The sequence below is a fragment of the Camelus bactrianus genome, chromosome 32 (genome assembly GCF_048773025.1).
Source record: "Camelus bactrianus isolate YW-2024 breed Bactrian camel chromosome 32, ASM4877302v1, whole genome shotgun sequence".
Taxonomy (NCBI): Eukaryota; Metazoa; Chordata; class Mammalia; order Artiodactyla; family Camelidae; genus Camelus; species Camelus bactrianus.
The window spans coordinates 14864678-14884103 of NC_133570.1; the positions used below are offsets into that span (position 1 = coordinate 14864678).

Sequence of the window (19426 nt, forward strand, 5' to 3'; positions counted from 1 at the left end):
TTGGGCGGGTGGAGACTACTGGACCTTCCCCCTTCTTTCTGGACACCGAGAGAAGCACTGATGATTTAAGAGCTTTTTATTCCCCCACTGCCATCTTTTCTGCAAACCCCTCGGGTACAAGCTGGAAGAAACCACCCATAGATGCTGCCTTTCGCCCAGCCTCGGGCAGAAGGGCAGAAGGCAAAGACCACCACCTGAATCTACCTGAAGAGAACAGCCCAGCAAAGTGCTGATGGTTCAAACAGACTGAAGGTGTGAAGGGAGGACGCTGGGACAAGGGTTACCCTACGAAGTGTCAGGGAAGGCTTCCTGGAGGAGGTGGGAGGGGCCTGGGCCCTGAGGGACAGACATGTAAGTGTTGCAGAGGTGGAAGGAGGGAGAAAGCCGACTCCTCCAGGAACCAGAGTCCTGCATCCAGGTGTCCAAGCAGTTCAGCCAGGGAGTTTGTGGGTCTGTGGGAGCTTCGGGGAGGACAGGAAAGAGGCCCTCACATCTCAGGTCTGCAGTCTCAGTCCCCACGCAGCCCTGCTGCCCAGCCAGCTCGAGAGAACGCTGCAGAACACAGAACACGTCTTCTGGGCTGCCTGGCTCAGGGCGGGGACTGCCAGCAGGAGGGGCATCACAGAGGAGCTGGGCGCCCCCCCCATCAGTGCCAGGAGCTGGGCGCCCACTGGCCAGCACAGACACCAACTCAAGAGCCCAGAATAACCCGGGAAAGGGCTTCGCGGTGGGGCTGCAGCCGCGTGGGCTCATCTCAGAGGCCGTCCAGGGCTTGCCGGACAGGGGCGTCCAGGGAGGCAGCCGCGTGCATGGAGACACCAGGGGCACCGATGCTGGTTTCCCAGCAGTCAAAGCCACAGTTGGTCAGCGCCTGCTTCGTGGCCTCTACCTCTGGCCGCTCCAGATCTGCGGGGAGGAAGGGCAGCAGGTCGCCCCTGACAACTGTCCACTCCCTTGGAAATGTTCATCCCCACTCAAGGAACAGGCCCGGGGACCAGTCTGCTTGTTGGAATGCAGACCTGTGCACCCTCCCCGGGAAGGTTACGTATCCCGAGTCACATGGACCTGGCCTTGGCGCATATTGGCTGTGGGGCCTCAGACAAATGACTTCCCCTCTCTGAGTCTCAGTCTCCTCACCTGGGAATGGGGCACATGATGAGATCTGCCCTCGAGGGTCACGGTGAGGCTTACATGGCCTCCTGCAGGTGGAGAGCCTGGTGCAGTGCCTGATAATACCGCACACGCCTGAGAAATCATCTCACTGCCCCTGAACTAAGCCCCCCAAGCCCAGGTTTGCTGAAGTTAGGATGTGGTGACTCTGTGAGGCCCAGGAGGCCCACTGAGGGTGAGGGGGCCTCTGGGGCCACTGTGGGCTTATAGCAAATCAAAGGGGAAAAGCAGGGCAAGGAAAAGAAGCAGTAGGCAGCCAAGCCCTACGCCAAGCTCTCTAAACACATTTTCTCCTCCTTGATTCTGGGCAACAATCTTATATAAACTAGATATTGCCATCCATATTTTACCAATGTGACAACATAGGTCCAGAGAGGTTAATTCACTTGACTAAGGCCACACAGCAAAGGCGAGACTGTTCACAGGCCTCTTCCTCCTCCCAAGGGAATTGCCCAGGTGGAACCTTTGTATGATCCCAAGCTGGCAACTCCGCCTGCCCCCCGAGTACCTGGCCTGAGAAGCGTGATGCCGCAGCCCCCACCGCCTGCACCCGTGAGCTTGCTGTGCAGTCCGTGGGCCATGGTCACCTGGCACAGCTGGTCCAGCGAGGCATGGCCCACACCGAGGGCATTCAGATGGTGTTGGTTCATATCGATGAGCTCCTGAGGGAGAAAGTTCTCTGTTCCTGCTTGGCCTGCCTTAGGTCGAGGTCCTGTGCCCACCCCATCTGACAGCCGCTGGTCTGGGACCACAAATGGCTTTGACTACCCAGCACACTGTCCCGCTCACTGATAAAAGAATCCTCTCCTTCCTGCAGGACACCTGCAGGGGCTGGGGTGGAGTTGGTAGTGAACACCCAACCCAGGCCTGGTTACAGAAGGCTCTGTGTGTGGGACAGGTGTGTGACCCCAGCTGGGCCAATCAGAGCCATCCCAGTTTCTCTGCCTCGTTCCACTGGAGCTGCTAAACTGGTTGACTGCACTGCACATGGTCTCAGAGATTACATGGAAGACGGAGAGAGATTTCAGACTAGGTTGTTTTGGCCCCTGGATCCAGCTATGCCTGAAGCTGTCCCCTCTGGTCTTCTCAGTTATAAGCCAGTAAATTCCTTTCCTGCTAAAGCCTGGTTGAGATGGATATCTGTCACTTGCAGAAGTCTCAAGTAATATGCCATCCTACAGCCGCCTCAGGTACTGATTTTCAGAGTAAGATCAGGTTTGTAGTTCTAACAAGGTCACAAATGGGGGAAATTGCTAACTGTTTGTTCAGGTTTCTTTGATTATGCATAACAAAATTCCTGTTCTCCTGTGGATCAAATGCAATGCAGGCTGATGAAAAAGCTAACAGCCCCACTGCCCAGGCGTTCTCTATTTACATTTCATTTACTCCGTTGGTGTCTGGCAAATCCCTTCCACATGCTGGGTGCCAGGCTAGATGCTGGGGCTCTGAGAATGAGCTATGGTCCTACTGTCGGGAAGTGATGAATGTGGCATCTGGAGGCAGGTGGGCCTGGGTTTGAGTCTCCACTCTGCCACTTCTTGGTTGGATGTCTTGGGATGAGGTCTTCCACTCTGAGCCTCAGTTTCCCCCCTTGTAAAACAGGGATTGTAGGAGTATCTGCCTCGTCACCGTGAGAACAGAATGAGGTGTCTTTCACACGATGCCTGGCATGGGATAAATGCTTGGCAAACGTCAGCTGCTATTAGTACTTTATGGTTATATTACCACCATCCCCATTTTACAAAGGGGAAAACAGGCTCAGAGGGGAAAGTGACTTGCCTAAAGTCCCTGAGCTAGTAAGGTACAGAGCTGGCACTGGAGTCTGGGTCTGCCTGATGCGAAGCACGTGTCTACCCCGCCTCTGAGAGCACCCTCAGCATCCCTGCCGCCACCCACTTCTTGCTGTGTGTGGCCTGACAGCGTGCAGCTCTGCCCCAGGCTACTGGGAGCGCCTGTGCACCGTGAGGGCTGCAGGCTGCCAATCCCGGACCTGTCTGCCGAGACCCACCTGGTTCTCCTGTCCGAGGCCATCGGGCAGGATTGGGTCAGCCCTGCCCCAGCAGCCTGCCTCACACACCCCAGCACTTTTGACAAACAAGCAGACAGGCGTGATGGCCCCGTGGCAGCCCCAGGTGCCTTTCCCCGGCCCCGAGGGCAGGAGGGGAGGGCAAACTTCTGGGGGCCTGCCTCTCTCTGCGCCTCAGCGCCAGGTGTCATGTTGCCAAGGCAGGTTCCAGACACCTGTCACATTCTGATCCAAAATCTGTCACGGATCAGATGACGGGCTGTGACACAGGAGAACAGCTCGCTGGTTTGAGTGCAGAGCTGTCCGGGAGGCAAGCTGCACATTTCAGCGGCTGCCGCAGCCAAAAATATACACAATGTATAATCAACGTGCTCTTTCGCAGCGTCCTCCGGGGGCTCGACGGGGTGTATTTTAGGCAGCACTCCATCATTATTAATTTCCTCCTCAGGAGGACTCTGTTCCCTTCCTTTCTACGTGAAAGGAATTGAGAGCCAGCCAGGCAAATGTTGGGGGATAGAGATGGTTGCGGAATGAGGGCAAAAGCCCAGAAATTAGATGGAGTCCGTGCACCTGGCCCGTAGGAGGCACTCATAAAAATTTGCTTACTAAATGAATAAACAATTCAGTCTTTGACCTCTGGCTCAGCCCCTTACTAGCTGGAAAACCTCAGAGAAAGTCATTCCTTTAGGCCTTTTATATCTATAAAAATGGGGGCAAGGTACCCAGGTCACAGGTACGTTGCTGTAGGGAGCAGGTGAGAAGTCATTTGTGAAAAGGCTTGGTCGAGTAGCAGCTCCCACTCAGTACAGGGGCTGCACTCAAATACCTACAGCGGGACTAGGAGGCACCAGGCAAAGACAATAGTGGCTGTGGGTACTGATTAGGAAGTGGTGGGGACTGTGGAGAAATGGAGACCCCACGGCCTGGCTCAAGAGGACCCCTTGGGCACCTCCAGCTGACTGCTGCCACAAAGCCACACAGACGGGGCTGCTGGATCCCCTGATTCTTCCAGGGAAGCCAGATGGCTTTTTAATGTCCATCCACGTTCACTGGACCAGATGGACCAGGTCTGAGAATAAGCCTGGGCCCTCTGCCTGAGCTGGTGGCTCCTCCGGCACTGTGTTTGTGCATCACCCACAGGACCCCACTGCACCCTTAAGACACCCCAGGGAGTCCAGGATTCAGACCCAGGCCTGATGAAATTCAAAGAATGAGATCTCCGCCTCTACGCTAGAATTATTCAGAGGGTGGTGGCTGGAGTACTGAGGGTGAAAGGACACTTTAAGACTACATCTGATCCAAACAATGCATGTGGATGAGAAATAGGTACTGAGTAAACAAAATGCACTTAGCAAAGATAGCAGGAAAGCAGCAGCCAGGTGAGAAATTGCTCCTTGGCCTACGGAAGACCGTGTCTTCACACACGACCCCCAACCTGGCCCACTGCACTCAGCACACACCAGGTGCTTTCTCTGGGTTCTTACAATGATTGTGAATCATTTGGGAGGAGGCTTAAAAATAAGGCACACATGCTCATGGGTGCACACATGGGCCCCCAGACCCAGCCCTGGCCTCTCTGTTAGCTCCGTGGGGATTCCGAGCGCAGACTGGAGCCGCTGCCTTAGGCAGTGGTGTGGGTGAGTGACCCTGATACTGCAGACGGGCTCTTACTTCCAGCACAAGGTAGTGCTCCGGGGTCGGGGCTGCTGCCATCTCTCCAAACACTCGCTCGCACTCCAGGGAAATGGCGTCTATGGAGGTCAGGAGGGGGGCCACGATCTCTGGGAACTGTGGGGAAAAGGAAGCCAGGGCCTGTGAGGCTGAGGGGCTGGCAGACACCAGACAGCTGCCCGGGACAACGGGGTGGAGGGGTTAGGTGACCCCACGGCCCACACCCATCCTCTGAGGGACCCTCTTCTCCTTCCGGCCTGGTCCCTGCCCCGCCCAGCCACCCCTGACCCAAGTGCGGGATTCTCTCTGCAAAGCCAGCATGTCTAATGACCTCTGTCCTGCCTCCTGGCTGAGGTGTGGGCAGATGGCGCCTCTTCTTCTGTCAAAAAGCCTCCCTGAGTCCCCACCACCACCCCCAAAAAACCCACAAGGCAGACGGAGAGCTTGGACACCCAAATGTGAGTGTCGCGGCCCCACTGGGAACCCGTCCAGGAGTGGGACAAACGGCACCTTGAGCAGCCTGCTCCTGACGCCAGCCACCAGGGCCTTGGTGCTGCGAGGGACCTTTGTGTTGATCAGCAGGATCTGCAGGGCTGGCGGCCTGTTGGGTGAAGCGTCCACAGTTGAGCCCGTGACAGAGGAGCTGGGTCGAGGATGGGGACATGCCTGGACTCCACCTCACCCTGGGGAAGCGCACCTCACCCTGGGGAAGCGGAGGCCCAGGGAGGTGACGTCAACAGCAGGCTGGGGACGGGCCCTGGAGCATGGGCTCCTGACGGCCAGCCTGGGACGCCTGCTGCCAACCCCTGCTTCAGCCCCTGGGCGGATGGACATGTTCCCTTGGCTTGTGACTCACTGACTCACTTATTTAGTAATTGAACGAGTGAATGTGCACATATGAGGGCCCAGCCCAGCCTGGAGGTGGCAGAGCACGGCACACTTGTGGACTTAAAAGTTCAAAGTCGCCACAGCAAAGAGTACAAGAAGGGGCTGAATTCTGGAGGGGGCGCTGGGAGGGGAGGTGCCCGGGTTAGCCAGTGTCATCAGCACAGGAGCACGAGGGACGGACAGGCTTGTGGAGGAGTCAGGGTCCCAGCGCTGCACCCACTCTTACCCTGCATCAATGGTGCCCCGACCAGTGGCCCTGGCACGAAACCAGATGCAGTTAGAGGGAGCCAGTCTTCCCTGGGGAATAAAACACAGGGCCCGGGGTGGCCACAGGAAGCCGGCTCTCCAGCCCAACCCCGCTGCCCTCACCCGCCCTCTAAGCTTTATAATCTCTCCTAAAGCTTCAATCTCAATTGTCCTTGTGGTTGGCCGTCTTTGGGGGACTCAAGTCACCGTTTCTTGCCATCCGAACCTGCCTTTCAGAGAGCAGCAGGCCAGGGACAGGGGGGCCAGATGAGCTCTGGCTGGAGACAGACAGACCTGATACCTTTGTTCGAGTTTCTTGTCTCAGACCAAGCTTGTAAAATCCAACAGGGCTGGGAAAGGCTGCCAGAAACCTGCTTGATCTCACCGCCCATAAGCCCATGAAATTAATATCGATTCTCAGCCTCGGAGGCCGGCTTTTTTTCTTTTTCTCCTTACAAAAGATGAACATTCTATTTGGCTTTTCTCTTCCCTTTAAAGAAAAGCCGTTCCTCAAAAGGGCAGTTTTCTGGGAGGCCAAATCTTGATCCACTTCACAAACAATGCCTTTTTTTTTTTTTTAATGAAAAAGCCCCACGCGTGGTTTGAGGGGAAAGGGCTCCTCTTTAAGCCATCGGCAGGACTGACGAGGAGTCTGACACCTGCTCACTGCGGCGCCTCACAGCCAGCAGCAAAGGTCGGTTCGCTGTTCCCAGCCATCGGGTCAGGAGGAGTCTGGGTATTACACCTTCATCTTTCTTAGAGTCCTTTGCGATCTTGGACCTGCTGCTGGCCCCACAAAACCCAGGGCTCCAGTGACACCCAGTGACCTCCCCCTCAGGGGCTATGTAGGTGGTTTAAGCCTGGCCATGCCTCCAACCTCACTTCATCTCCACCTCCCTGATGCTCACTCCACGTATACCACCCTGGCCTCCTGGCTGTGGCTCAACATGCCAGGCACACTCCTGCCTCAGGGCCTTTGCATGTCCATCTCCACTACCAGAAACCAGCCCTTGGCCATTTGCCAGTGGGTTTCTCCTCCCACAAGATAGGAGTTCCATGAAGGTGGGACTTGCGGTTCCCTGCTGAGGCCCCAGCACCTAGTAGTTAGCTGTTCAGAGATATTTGTGGGCTGGATGAATAAATTTGGTCAGGAAAAAGCAAATAAGCCCTTGACAGATACTGTTTCTGATCTCATACTCAGGATCCCAATTGTGTAAATAAGAACGAGGCCTCAGGAGAAGTGACTCACCAAAGGGCACCCAGTGGGCAAACAGCAGAGCCAGGCTCAAACTCGAGCTGGTGGACCCCAGAGCATCTGCCACCACCGGCCACTGTGAGCCTCTCCACCTGCCTCCCCCGGCCTGGGAAAGCCTCCATTGCTTGTCTCTTGATTGCCCCGCCATAGACCATGCATGTGCCCAGCCACTTCTCCCAGGGCCAAGTTCAATGCTCAGGATACAACAGACTCTAAGGATGCACAGAGTGAAATGAACTGCTCCTGCCCCAGATCTGCAGCCTGACTTATGACGCCCTCCATGCTGTCCCAGCAGCTTCAGAACCCTGAGGAGGCCTTCATTCGAGGGCCTGGACACCTCAGCATCCCCTCCCTTGGATCCTGCACACGGATTCAGGGCACCAGGCTCTCCTGCCATCAGTTCCACAAGCAGCCAGAGAGCTCTGTTCCACACTCCTAAGTGGTTCCGCTTCCTCCTCCATGTAGAGCAGTGGTTGTCACCCAGGGGGACTCGCACCCCAGGGGACAGGTGGCCACGCCTGGAGCTATCTCTGGCTGTCGCAACTGGGAGACAGGGGAGGTGCTACGGGCACCTAGTGGGCAGAGCCCAGGGACGCTGCTGAACACCCTGCACTGCACAGGACAGGCCCCAATTCTCCACCCCAGACACCTGTAGTGCTGAAGTTAAGCAACGCAGATGTGGGGCCTCAGAAAGGCAGGCCAGGTCACTGAGCCCCAAATGGAGCGGCCCAGCAGGCGAGAGCAGAGGCCTGGGACCTGCCGCCGGGCCGGAAAGGTCTCCCTGGCTGAAGAAGGTGGGGGCAAGCCCTGGGCCCTCTGAGGCAGCAGGGCACCCTGGGACGAACACCACGACTTGATGGAGCGTTCAGGGAACAGCCAAGAGGACCCTGCTCCCGCATGCCACGTGCTTCACTCCCAGCCTGTGACGTTTCCACGCTGAGGGCAAACAGAGCAGAGGGAGTTGGAATTTCCAATGCCTCCAGGAGACATAAACAGGCTGAAAGTTGCCCCAAGTCCCCTCCGCTGTCAGCCTCTTCTGAGCCTCCCATGGGCTCCGGTCCTGCTCGGCCTTGAGGCCTTCACTGTGGCTACTCCGGCGATGTCTTTCAGTGGCTTCTGTGTCTGTCCCCGCCGCCCAGAACCATGTTGGAGAGCCATCCTTATACCCCTAGCCCCAGTGCAGTGTCATGGGGAACACGGAAGGCATCAGTTCTCATTTACTAAAGGGTAACTGAACAGGTGGCCATGGGTCTGGGGGAACAGCCACTTTCTAGAAGGTGAAAGGCGCAGCCTCCCATGACTTCCCCCTCTAATCTCCTGGCAGTTTAAGAGCTGAAGGGGAGAGGGAGAGCATGGGGGCTGCATGGGGGAGGGAAAGCCCAGGGGCACTTGCCCCCACCTCCTTCACAAAGAAGTGGGGCTCCCCCCCCCCACCCCGGACGCATGGACGCAGCCACTCAGGAAGGCACGGCTCTGCCCAAGAATTACCTCTTTAAGGATGAAATCTTCCCTTGTTGGTATCGGAGAGCTCCTCCTAAAGAAAACGGGAGTGGGTCAGGGCTGGAGGGAAGCCCTGCACTTGTGCCTCTGGGGAGAGGGGCTGGGGTGGGGCTGAGTATCACCGGAACTAGACCAATACCGTCACCAGCTGTCTCAGCTTCAGGCACAGAAGGCCCAGAAGGGCACGAAGGTGCTCCGCCGGGGAGCCCTCCAGGACTTGGGGTCCCTCCCTTCTGTCCAGCGCCCAGCTTCCAACAGGATGCACGGTGACGTGGCAGAGTGGGAGCCGGACCGTGTCCAGGGCCAGGACGCAAGCAACCCCACCAGAGGGGAGCCCAACCTGCGTGATCTGCAAACTCCACACCAATGGTTCTGCAGCTTTACTGTCCGGACCCCCGGAGGGGTGGGGGGGACTCACTGCAACCATGGCTTCCTGGGCCCGGCCCAACCCCCAGAGATTCAGATCCCTGAGAGTCCTCCCCCACCCCCTCAAAACAAGAAAATGCTATCTCCCTCCAAATTCTTTGGATCTCTTCATCCCAAACCAACAGAGCATGCGCAGCCACGTTTGTCCTAAGACTTTTTAAAAGAATAAAAATAAAGGACACAAGCCTGAGGCAGTACCTACCCCAGGTGCTGACAGCGTTGTCCACTCCAGACGGGTTCCCGTGAATCATCCTCTCCCCCTGGAAGGCCCATTTATTAATTAATTCCAAGTTCTCTGCGGTCCACCTGAAGAAGTCACAGAAATGGGGGGCCGGGGGTCACTGAGGGCAGCAGAGGGCAGAGGCCACAGGCTGGGAGTGGTGGAGACCAAAAGTCAAAGGGGTGTAGGCCTCTGAACTTGGAAAGAGAAGAAACAGCTCTGCACCTCTCTGGCTAAACAGCAGGCCCCTGGGCCAGCGTGGTGAAAAGAGCCAAGACTGTGAGTTCCCGGGGTCCTGCTTTGCCTCTTACAAGCTGAGTGGCCTGCGCCCCTTGCCTGCCTTCTCTGAGCCTCTCTCTTCATCTGTAGGATGGCAACTCCTCCCTCCTCGAAGGCACGTGGGTCATCTCTGGATCTCTCCCTGGGAGGGATGTGGGCTCACTGACAGTTCACATGAACAGACCCAAGAGATGTGTGCACTGAACAAGGACAAATGCTCGACACCCTCCCCCCCACTCCCCCGCCTTCTCTCTCAGCTTTTGTTTCTGTTGAGTCCCTGTCCCAAGAAACAGCAGAAGCCAACGGGGGCTTTGCAGCCTCTGAGAGTGTAGCTCAGAGGCAGAGCAGCGGGTGAAGGAGGGAGCTGGTTTGAACCCCCTTCTGCTGCCGACTCACTGAGGGTCTCTGAGCAACCGCTGCAGCTCTGACGCTCAGTGTGCTCACCTGTGAAATAGGGACAGCAGCGTGTCTGCCTCACAGAGGACACTGTGAAATGGAAAAGACACTCCAATGCTTTGTAAAATGCCCAGGGGATAGAGGCCACGTGGGATCACGGCTCCTGGAAGTCTCTCCAAGCCCAGGCCACCCACTCACTTGCTGTGGAGACTCGGGCCTCTTTCCTTACCTGTCAGATGGGGATTTTATGGACCTGAGATTCTCATGGTGGTTGTGAGGCTATGATTAACAGTGAGTTGAGCAGGGAGGGTATAGCTCAGTGGTACATTGTATGCTTGGGTGAGGTCCTGGGCTCAATTCCCAGTACCTCCGTTAGAAAAAAACATTTTTTTAAATAGTTAACATGGCTCAAAGCTACTGATTACCCAGCGCTAAGCACTGTGCTAAAGGTTCTTTCTGATGGGCCATCCGTAATCCTCACAGTGACCCTTCAGGGAAGGTACAGTTACTACCCACTTCCTCGTGCACCCACAATCACCCATATCCTGTGAAAGGCAGAGGTGGCTGCTGGCCGGGGGGAGTGTCTATGTGGGAGGCCCAGGACAGCCAGGCCTTCACCACTCTGCGCTAGATCAGCGATCGGTGCACGGTCGTGAGGTCTTGAAGACTCTGGTCTGAGTCACAATCTTATCTTGGGATCAGCAAATGTCAAGGCTGGAACCACCCCCCCAATTGCCCCGGGGCCTCAGGTGCAGGCCCTCACTTTCAGAAGAGCAAATGGAGCCCCAGAGAGAAGAGAGTCAACAGGCAGATCTGACTGTGATTCCTGAAAACGGCGACCTCGCGTCTCTGAAGGTGCAATCATTACCTACCTGGTCATTACCTGCTGGATGCTTCCCACAGCCACTGACCCCCGCCCCCAACCTCCCTCTGCGCGCATGAGTCTTTCAGAGCCCCTCTGGGGAATGCAGACGGGGAATCACATCAATGGCCCCCAGACCTGCTGTGGCCACAGGGATCAAGGCGACCTTGGGCTTAGCCAGCAGTCCCCCGACACGGCACAGCTAGGCCCACGTGCCTGGTACCGAAGGCCCCCCTCAGTGTGAGGGCTTTCCGGAGACATGAGGGCCCAGTACAGGCCTCACCAGGAAGCTGCCAGGTGGGATACCAGGGCCTCACCCACAACTTCTGGGGCGAGGTCCGGGGCAAACTACATGACCTGTGCTCAGGGTGGTTCCTCCAGTCTCCTTAAGAGACAGAAATGGTCCGCTCACAACCCTGCCTGGACAAGCCTCAGTGACACACAATGAGAACCGCAGAGGCGACGCTTCCTCCTGGAGACAAGGTGGAGGACTCGGAGGAGGGGGTGCTGTGATCTGATAGACACGCCTCCTGTGTTTATTTCTCAGCATGGTGTACTTTTTTTCCCTAACCATCTGGTACAACCAGGAAGCGTCCCCTGGGTATAAGTACTGTCATTTACAGAAAAGGACACTGAGGCTCCCAGGGGGCAGTCAAGGTCCCACTGGGAGTTGATGACAGAGGTGGGCCCGATGGCTCATTTAATCCATGGCCCTCTACAACCAGGCTCCGGTTTCTCTACCATACCAAGGGCACGTGAGTCCAAGAGGCAAGGAGGGGGCGAGGGGTGGGGGAACTGAGGCAGTTTAGTGAGAAGAGCTCAGGCTCTGGAATCCGATGGCCCAGGCCTGCCGCGTGGCCTCCCTGTGCCTTGGCTTCCTGAGCTGTCAGGTGGCCACGGGACACCTCTCATCTCATGGGGTGGCGGGGAGTTCTCAGCTCGGGCACGGCACCCAGGAAGGACAAGGAGTGGGGCGAGGGCCGTGATTACCTCCCAGTGGCCTCCCCATCCTTCAGCGGGTTTGGGATCTCCTCACACGCAGTCAGGAAGGCAGCTGCCAGACACACGGAGTAGGCGGCACTGGAGCCCAGGCCAGCCCCAGGGGGCAGCTCCGACCACACGGTGATGTCCAGGCTGGGCAGGGCCCTGAAACACACCAGGAAGCAGAGCGTTACCCTCCTGAAGGGCTGTGATGTGTCAGCACTGAAACAGGGGCCCAGATCTAGGCCTGACTCAAAGGGTCTGGCCCAGTTTTTTGATCTCAGGGAGATTCCCCAACCCCAGAGGCATCCGTTATCAGATAGCAGGAACTCACGGCGACTCAGACAACCTGAAAATAGGTAAAGGATCATTTAAATCTCTATGTTGTCCAACCGGAGCTCTTCCTAACAGTGCCTGGAGAACCACCATTCCTCTAAACTCCTTCCTGTTCCCAAGTGAGGCTCTTTCCAGGCCCTGCTCTCAGCATGGGCTGGCCCCCCTGCCCAGGTCAGCTCTGTACCCCTTTCTCCCCCAGGGAAATTCTTACCCATCCTGCAAGACCTTCCTTGCACGTTGTTCCCACTGGGAAACTTCCCTGGACCACCCAGAGGCCATCCCTAGCTCCCCTGAGGACCCCAGCACACAATCTGTCTCCATTGCTGCCTCCTCACACGCAGGGCGCTGACAGCGCGTTCATGGGATGCCTCTCCCACCGGACAGTGTTTCCCAACTGCGTGTAACCCAGACCTGGTCTGGACCCACAGAGAGTTCTGAATCACTGCATCTTACCTGTTATCTGTCCCCAGGGAAAACCATCAGAGGTCAGCTTCTATCATCTAAGCACTATTCCCGTTTTCCAAATATAAAATTCCAGGACTGAATCTGCCTTTTCAAACTACACATTGCCTCTCCTCAATCAGGAGATTCTGAAATGTGCCTGCAGCCCCCACCCTGGAAAGGGACACGCCCCTCTCAAGCTGAAAACCCTGGCACCCAACAGCAAGTGTCAAGACTTTTTTTGTTTTGCTTCACATTTTATTTTAATTAATTAATTGATTTTATTTATTTATTTATTTATTAACATTTTTTATTGAGTTATAATAAGACATTTTTTAATGTGGTCTCAGCACAGCACCTAGTACCCAGTGCCTGCTTAACCAGGGAAAGGCTGCACCTCAAGGCTGTCCCTTTGGGTTCTGGACCAAAAAAATCATCGTGAACACTCACTGTGTGCCACTTACGGTGCTAGCCCCATTTCATACATAATGTTTCTAATCCTCAGATAGTTTTTCCCAGGAATGTAGTAGTAATAATAATAATAATAATAATAATAATAATAATAATAATAATAACGCCTCTGAATCAAACACTTTAGGTAAATGGACTCATTTAACCTCACAGGGAACTAATGAGGTAGGTACCACTACTACTCCCATTTGACAGATGAGGAAACTGAGGCCCAGGAAGGGTGAGAACCTCACACCGGCTAGTAAGTGACTGCACCGGGGTTTGAACCACTGCCATCTGACCTCAGCCCTCTCTCACAGTGGGACACTGCCTCAACAGGAGAGTATCCCTTTAGGAGCTGGCTTCCCTGGGGCCAGATGACCCAGATCTTACCGTAAGCGGGGAAGTGAACACAGGCTTCGCTCTGCCAATCAGGTTCCCTTGGAGCCTGTGAGATGTGAAACAAGGGTGCCTCTCTGGGCCTGGCGCAGAGATACCACACAGTGGATCCAAGTATCTGGCTTTGGTTCTACTGAATGGGAGAGGCCAGAGGAGGCAGGGTGGGGTTAAAGAGGCAAACATCGGTGTTGAAGGGAACTGAGTTGATTTCCAGCCCTCAGCACTTCCTAGCTAGCTCCGTGGCCTTGAGTGTCTCTCTGAGTCCCAGTTTCTTCCCTGTGCAAAACGAGGAGCATGTCCTTCTCAAGGGGTTGTCGTGAATATTAAAAGCAGATCATAAATACGCAGGGTCTAGCACCAAAACCACAGCCACCCTGGATCAGTTTCCGGGGCGGGCTGAACCCAGACTCCCTGCCCAGACCCCGCACGCACCTCTGACTCCGGCAGATGGACAGGTACAGGTACAGGAAGGCCAGCACGGCCAGGCGCTCGTGGTCGGTGCAGTCCTCGGGGAAGCCCGCTGCCTCCTTCAGCTTCTCCACTTGCTCTGGGGTGAGCGCCGTGTTGCCCGCTCGCTCTGTCACACAGGCAGACAAGCACACGCAGGTGGCTGAGAGGGCCTTGGCGCTTTTACAAACAGGATGCAAAAAACCGAGCAGTCACAGGAGTCAGAATCTGGATGGATGTGGACTCAGGGTCCTAGCACCGTGGTCAATGCTGTCGGTGGACTTTGGGCTTGGGAGGCGGGTGGACTCAGATTTGGGTCCTGACTTTGCTAACTGCTTGTTCTGCAGGCTTGAGCAGGTGACTTAACCTTCCTGCACCTCATTTTCCCTCCTTGGTAACAGAGGTAACTGCAGTACCTCCCCCTAAGGGGTGTCATAGAGATAAAGTTCAGGTACAGAAAATCCTTAGCACTGTTCCTGGACTCTAGTAAGGCCTAACTGAGTTATTTTCAAACACACCCACACATACACACAAAACCACTCAAAGGCCTGGGTTTGACCCCACAGTACAAAACCAAAGGCGGTATTAAGTTATTCCCCAAATAGTTCCCTCTGCCAAAACATAATTAGCGAGAACAGGACGCTCAAATAAAACCAGTCAACGTGAAAGGCTGAGATCTGCTTGGGTGGAAGGGAGAGGAGGAGGCTGGGCCACTTCCCCCTGAGGCTAAGGGGCAGAGCAAGTCTGATCTGCCTGCCTTCATGAATTACCCGAGTCCTGAGTCAAATTCTAAAGGGGACCTGAAATTGAGCTGGTGTGCCAGTCTTAGGAAACTTCAGGATGGAGCTGGATTAACTGACTGAGTTAACAATCCACTGGAGGCAACCAAGCCAGACAGTGTGACTGAGAGCCCGGACATTTCTAAGCTCTGTGATGGAGAGGGAACGGTGCCTTAAGAGCCTGGGCCTTTGAGTTTAGAAAGATTTGGGTTTGAATCCTTTCTGTATCACTGACAAGCTGTGTGACCTGAGACACATGGCCTCTGAACCTCAATCTTCTCATCCATAAAATGGGGCTGAATCACACCACATACTTTCAGGCAAGACTGGAGAACTCGAATAGTGCTAATATACGTAACACATCGGTTCAGTGTCTGGCACACATAAATGCCCAAACGTTCACTGTGTTTAGGATGATTAGAAGGGTACAAAAGGACATTGGAAGAAAAAGGTGGCAGATCCTGGCAACCTAGTAGAAAATTTGACTCCAGCAGGGAGGGTATAGCTCAGTAGTAGAGTGCATGCTTAGCATGCACGATGTCCTGGGTTCAATCCCCAGTACCTCCATTAAAAAAACAAAAAAACAAAAAAAGTGCTGGTAAAACAAAACCAAAACATATTGTTAACCTAGAAATCTCTGTCCATTGAAAATATGCCTAATAAGTGAAGGCAAAATAAAAACATTAAAAAAAGAAAGAAAAGAAACCTTGACTCCAAAAGGCTCAGATTCTGTCTCCTTGGAGAAGCAGACTAACGCGCCCTCATGAATGGGCTGCGCTCTGCACCACAGGCCTCCGCCCACCTCCCATCCTGTGGGACCCTCACAGCAACGCCCCCAGGCACCACGAGTCTGCTCAGAGCGGTAGGTGCCCTGCCTTGTCGCACACAGGGAGTTGCGAGTGGTCTGAGACATGTCCCACTACCCCCGCTGCATCATCCGTGCTATGAACGTACAAAAGCGGCATTCAGTTTTCAGGGAACATTTCCGACCTGGCTGGGTGGCCCTCTGCCCGACGGAGAGCCAGGCCAAGGCTGCTCTGGACAGCTGCCCCAAAGCAGTGGCTGTGAATTGAAGATGTCCCTGCAATTACCCAGAGAACCTCTTTTTCTCTTTATTTTTTTTTGGGGGGGGGAAGAATTAGGTTTACTTTATTTATTTGTTTGTTTATTTTAATGGAGGTACTAGGGATGGAACCCAGGAACAAGCTAAGCACACACTCTACTACTGAGCTACATCCTCCCCTCATCCCCCGAACCTCTTTCAAAATACACATGCCCAGTCCCTCACCAGCACTACGACTTCTCAACAGGAGGGGTGGGGGGCCAGGAATTCATCTGTACTGTTAAAACAACAAGGACAAAAACCGCCCTGGGGGATCTCAAGGCAGGACTGAGGTTGAAAATTGTAGCTTGAAAATGGGGGTTTGCAACTCTTCCTCCATCTCTCTACGGTGTTTGGGAAGGACTGCGTGGCTTGCTGTGGATTAATTCTCATGGGGGACAGGGTGCAGTTTGGAAAAGACCCCAGAAGAGTCTCACTTGCACCACCCTGGCTGGGGGACACTGTTCCGAAGGGCGAGGTGTCAGCCCAGAGAAGAGACACTGAGAACGGGGAACACGCTCCAGCTTTGCTGTGGGTGGTGACTCTGCTGATGAACAAACCAGGCCTGCTCAGGAGTGGGGAAAAACCTTCCCAACAGTAGCAAAAATTAGCCCAGAGGCCTGTTTCTTGGCATGGAAAGAGCGTCCTGATACATGGAAGAAGAAAAAAACCCCACACAATTCTAAAAACTTTATACGGTCTGATCCAATTTTGGTTAAAAAACAAGCTCTCTCCTTATTTCAACCTAATTACTGGTCTATAAAAAATAATCCAGAAGGCTTAACACCGAAATGCTTAGCACTGTCGTGAGGGGTGAAGTGGGAGGCAGTGATCATAGGCGATTGTTTTTAACTCGCAATGTTTCGGCATTGATGGTGTTTCAATAATAAGCGTAAGTTACTTTTATTTTTAATAATTTTAAATTATATGAAACGCCAAAACATTCTCCTTGTTAAAACAACTTTGGAGAAGGGAGGTTCCCTTTGTCCACTCTCTGACCTTAGGACCCTCCCAGAGGTGACTATCACCATTGTCAGCAGGATGCATACCTCCCCAGGCTTTTTCTTTGTATTTACACACCTACCGATACTTAATTTGAGCCCTTCCTCATATACTATATATGCTGTTCTGCACCTTGTGTTTTTCCACTCAATGGCAGGCCTTAATGATCTGTCCGCAAAAGCTCACACAAACCTAGTGCGTCATTGTACGTTTTTACATTTTGAGAAGTTAATAAACAAGTGAAGTTAACTTTACGGGAACAGGAGAGAAAACACCCCCAGAGTGGCTGGCCTCTGGTCCCTTGGGGACAGCCTGGAATGACAACCCAGCTGGCCTTTCCCCGTCTCATCAGGGCCCAGGCTCTTCCTGCACCTGGGTCCTGCTTCCCGCTTTTACCCAGAAAGCTCGTGTCCAGCAGCTGAAGCCTGGCCATGTCCCAGGCCCGCTTGATGCCAAGGTTGGGTAAGTTGAGGCCGACTTTCCCATAGCTGTGGGGCTGAAGCCGGAGGAATGTTCTCAAGTTCAAAGCCACAGCCAGGGCTACCTGTAGAATTAAAGGTAAAAGCAGTCAGCCTGAGGGTGAGTGCCAATGAGCATGGCTCCTGTCTTAGGAACAAAGGGCCCTTGCCAAAGAGCTGAGAAGAGAATAAACACTAGCACACAGGCCACTCCTACCCATGCCCTTGGCAGACACTGCTAATCGATCTTGGCACGCTCTCCCATACAACTGGGCACAGCCACTACCAATCGATTAGGAATTAATATCTATTTCTGTTTGCTCTCTCTGCATAAAATTCCAAAAGTTCTCAACTCCAAGGAATGGCTTCCCAATAATCATCACACTTTCAAAGATAAATAAGAACATAAAGACAGGGTGGTGGAGTGAAAAAAGCACAAGCTTTGGGTTCAAACAGACTTAAGTTCACTCCTGGCTCTACCAAGGTGTATGGGACCTTGATCAAATTACCAAGCCCCTCCTGAGCCTCAGCTGCCACATCTCCCAAAAAAAAGGACAATAAAAGTTTAACCTCAGAGGGGAGTTGTAGGAGTTAAATGAGACAATGCATGTTTCAGAGTCTTTTTCTGAAATGCCCGGGTTTGGTCCCCAAACCTAATCTCTTCCCCACTGAAGCTCACTTCCTAAATGACTCATTCCACCAACAGGGATGTCATCTTTTTGCTATCTTATGGGATGGTCTACAGAAGCCCTTTAGAGGCCCTAAGACCTGTCTTTTCCTTGCCTGGCTGGGGAGAAACTGACCTCTCTGAGCTACTCCCAGGCTATGCCTCAAGGCCTCCTTTCAGCTTCCTTTAAGATTAGTGTCAGGGAAAAGTGGTGCCCAGCCCTCGAAGGCTCTGGGGGCTTGTACCTTGCCATGGACCACGGCATGCTCTCCGTGAAGGATGACTTTCCCTGGAGCGGACACCAGCAGGACTTCTGACAACATGGCTCCTGGAAATCCTGAAAGGGAAAGCCAGAGAGAGGATGGAAGGTCCCTACTCGTTGGAGATCTTCGAGAATGCCTCGTTCCAGCTCATCATTATAACAAAAAAGGCAGCTACCACTCAGCACTTGCTATGGTGCCCAAAAGGCAGGGCAGCAGTCAATGAGACACATCAGAAAGATCTGGGTTCAAACCTAGCTCCTCCACTACCTAGTGATGTCTTGGCGAACTCCCTCAAATAGCTACGAACCTCGGCTTCCTCTTAAGTTACACGAGGACAATAACTCTATTTACTTCAACGGGTTTTGAGGTTAAATTAACTAATGCAAGGGAAACCCTTAGCAGTGTCTGGCACACCATAATCACTTGTTTATGGATAGCTTCTTATTACTGGCTCTGTTCTTGCTTCCAGCTTTTACCATTAGTACTATTAAAGGTGGAAATTTAAATAAAATCAAGGACCAGAAAGGACTCTTTCCTGGGTATTTAGGCTGTTTCTAACTTGTCACAATTATAAACAGGCTGCATAAAACAGCTGTTACACACCTTTTTTGCACACGTAAGCGAGGATCTCTACAAGACAAAATCCTAGAAAGTGACTTGTTGGGTGTATGGTGTGCCTATTTTAGATTTTTTATATAATGTAAAGTTACCATCCATTTAAGGCTTTACGTGCATTACCTCAACATTATAAAACCTGAACCGCACTGTGCGCTAAGTACTATTGTGATCCCCGTTTCTTAATGGGGAAAACTGAGGCTCGGAGCAGGGAAAGCTATTGCTTGCTTCCAAAACTCAAAATCCCGCCTGTCAGACTTGAGGTAGCCAACCCCTCAGGAAGGAGTCTCAGAGTTGGGGAAACTGAGCCAGAGAAGCCGGGAGCCCGACCCAGGGTCGTCCTAGGTCTCAGCCCTGGACCACGAGCCACCCGGCCCCGACACCCCGACCTCTCACCTGTTGCCACAGCCCCTCTGCTCCCGAGCCTGGGCCGCTCTGGAGCTCCATCCCCGGGCGCCCGGGCGCCGGAATGGGGGGGAGGCGGACTCTTCCTTAAGATCAGCCAATCAGAGAGAGCGAACCGGGAGTTCCTTTGCCAATTGGCTTG

General features: G+C 53.8%; 1 protein-coding gene across 1 annotated transcript; it reads right to left on the reverse strand.

Annotated features, from left to right (window-relative positions):
- Nucleotides 1–58: 58 nt before the first annotated feature.
- On the reverse strand, nt 59–19412 carry MVK (mevalonate kinase). The gene is given in 12 exon segments (XM_010963580.3): nt 59–807; nt 809–906; nt 1679–1832; nt 4868–4984; nt 5378–5468; nt 8745–8790; nt 9385–9488; nt 11930–12085; nt 13979–14123; nt 17273–17420; nt 18247–18338; nt 19276–19412. Coding segments are annotated over 11 exon segments (1659 nt in total). The 5' UTR covers nt 18325–18338; nt 19276–19412; the 3' UTR covers nt 59–285.
- Between the last annotated feature and the right edge of the window lie 14 nt (nt 19413–19426).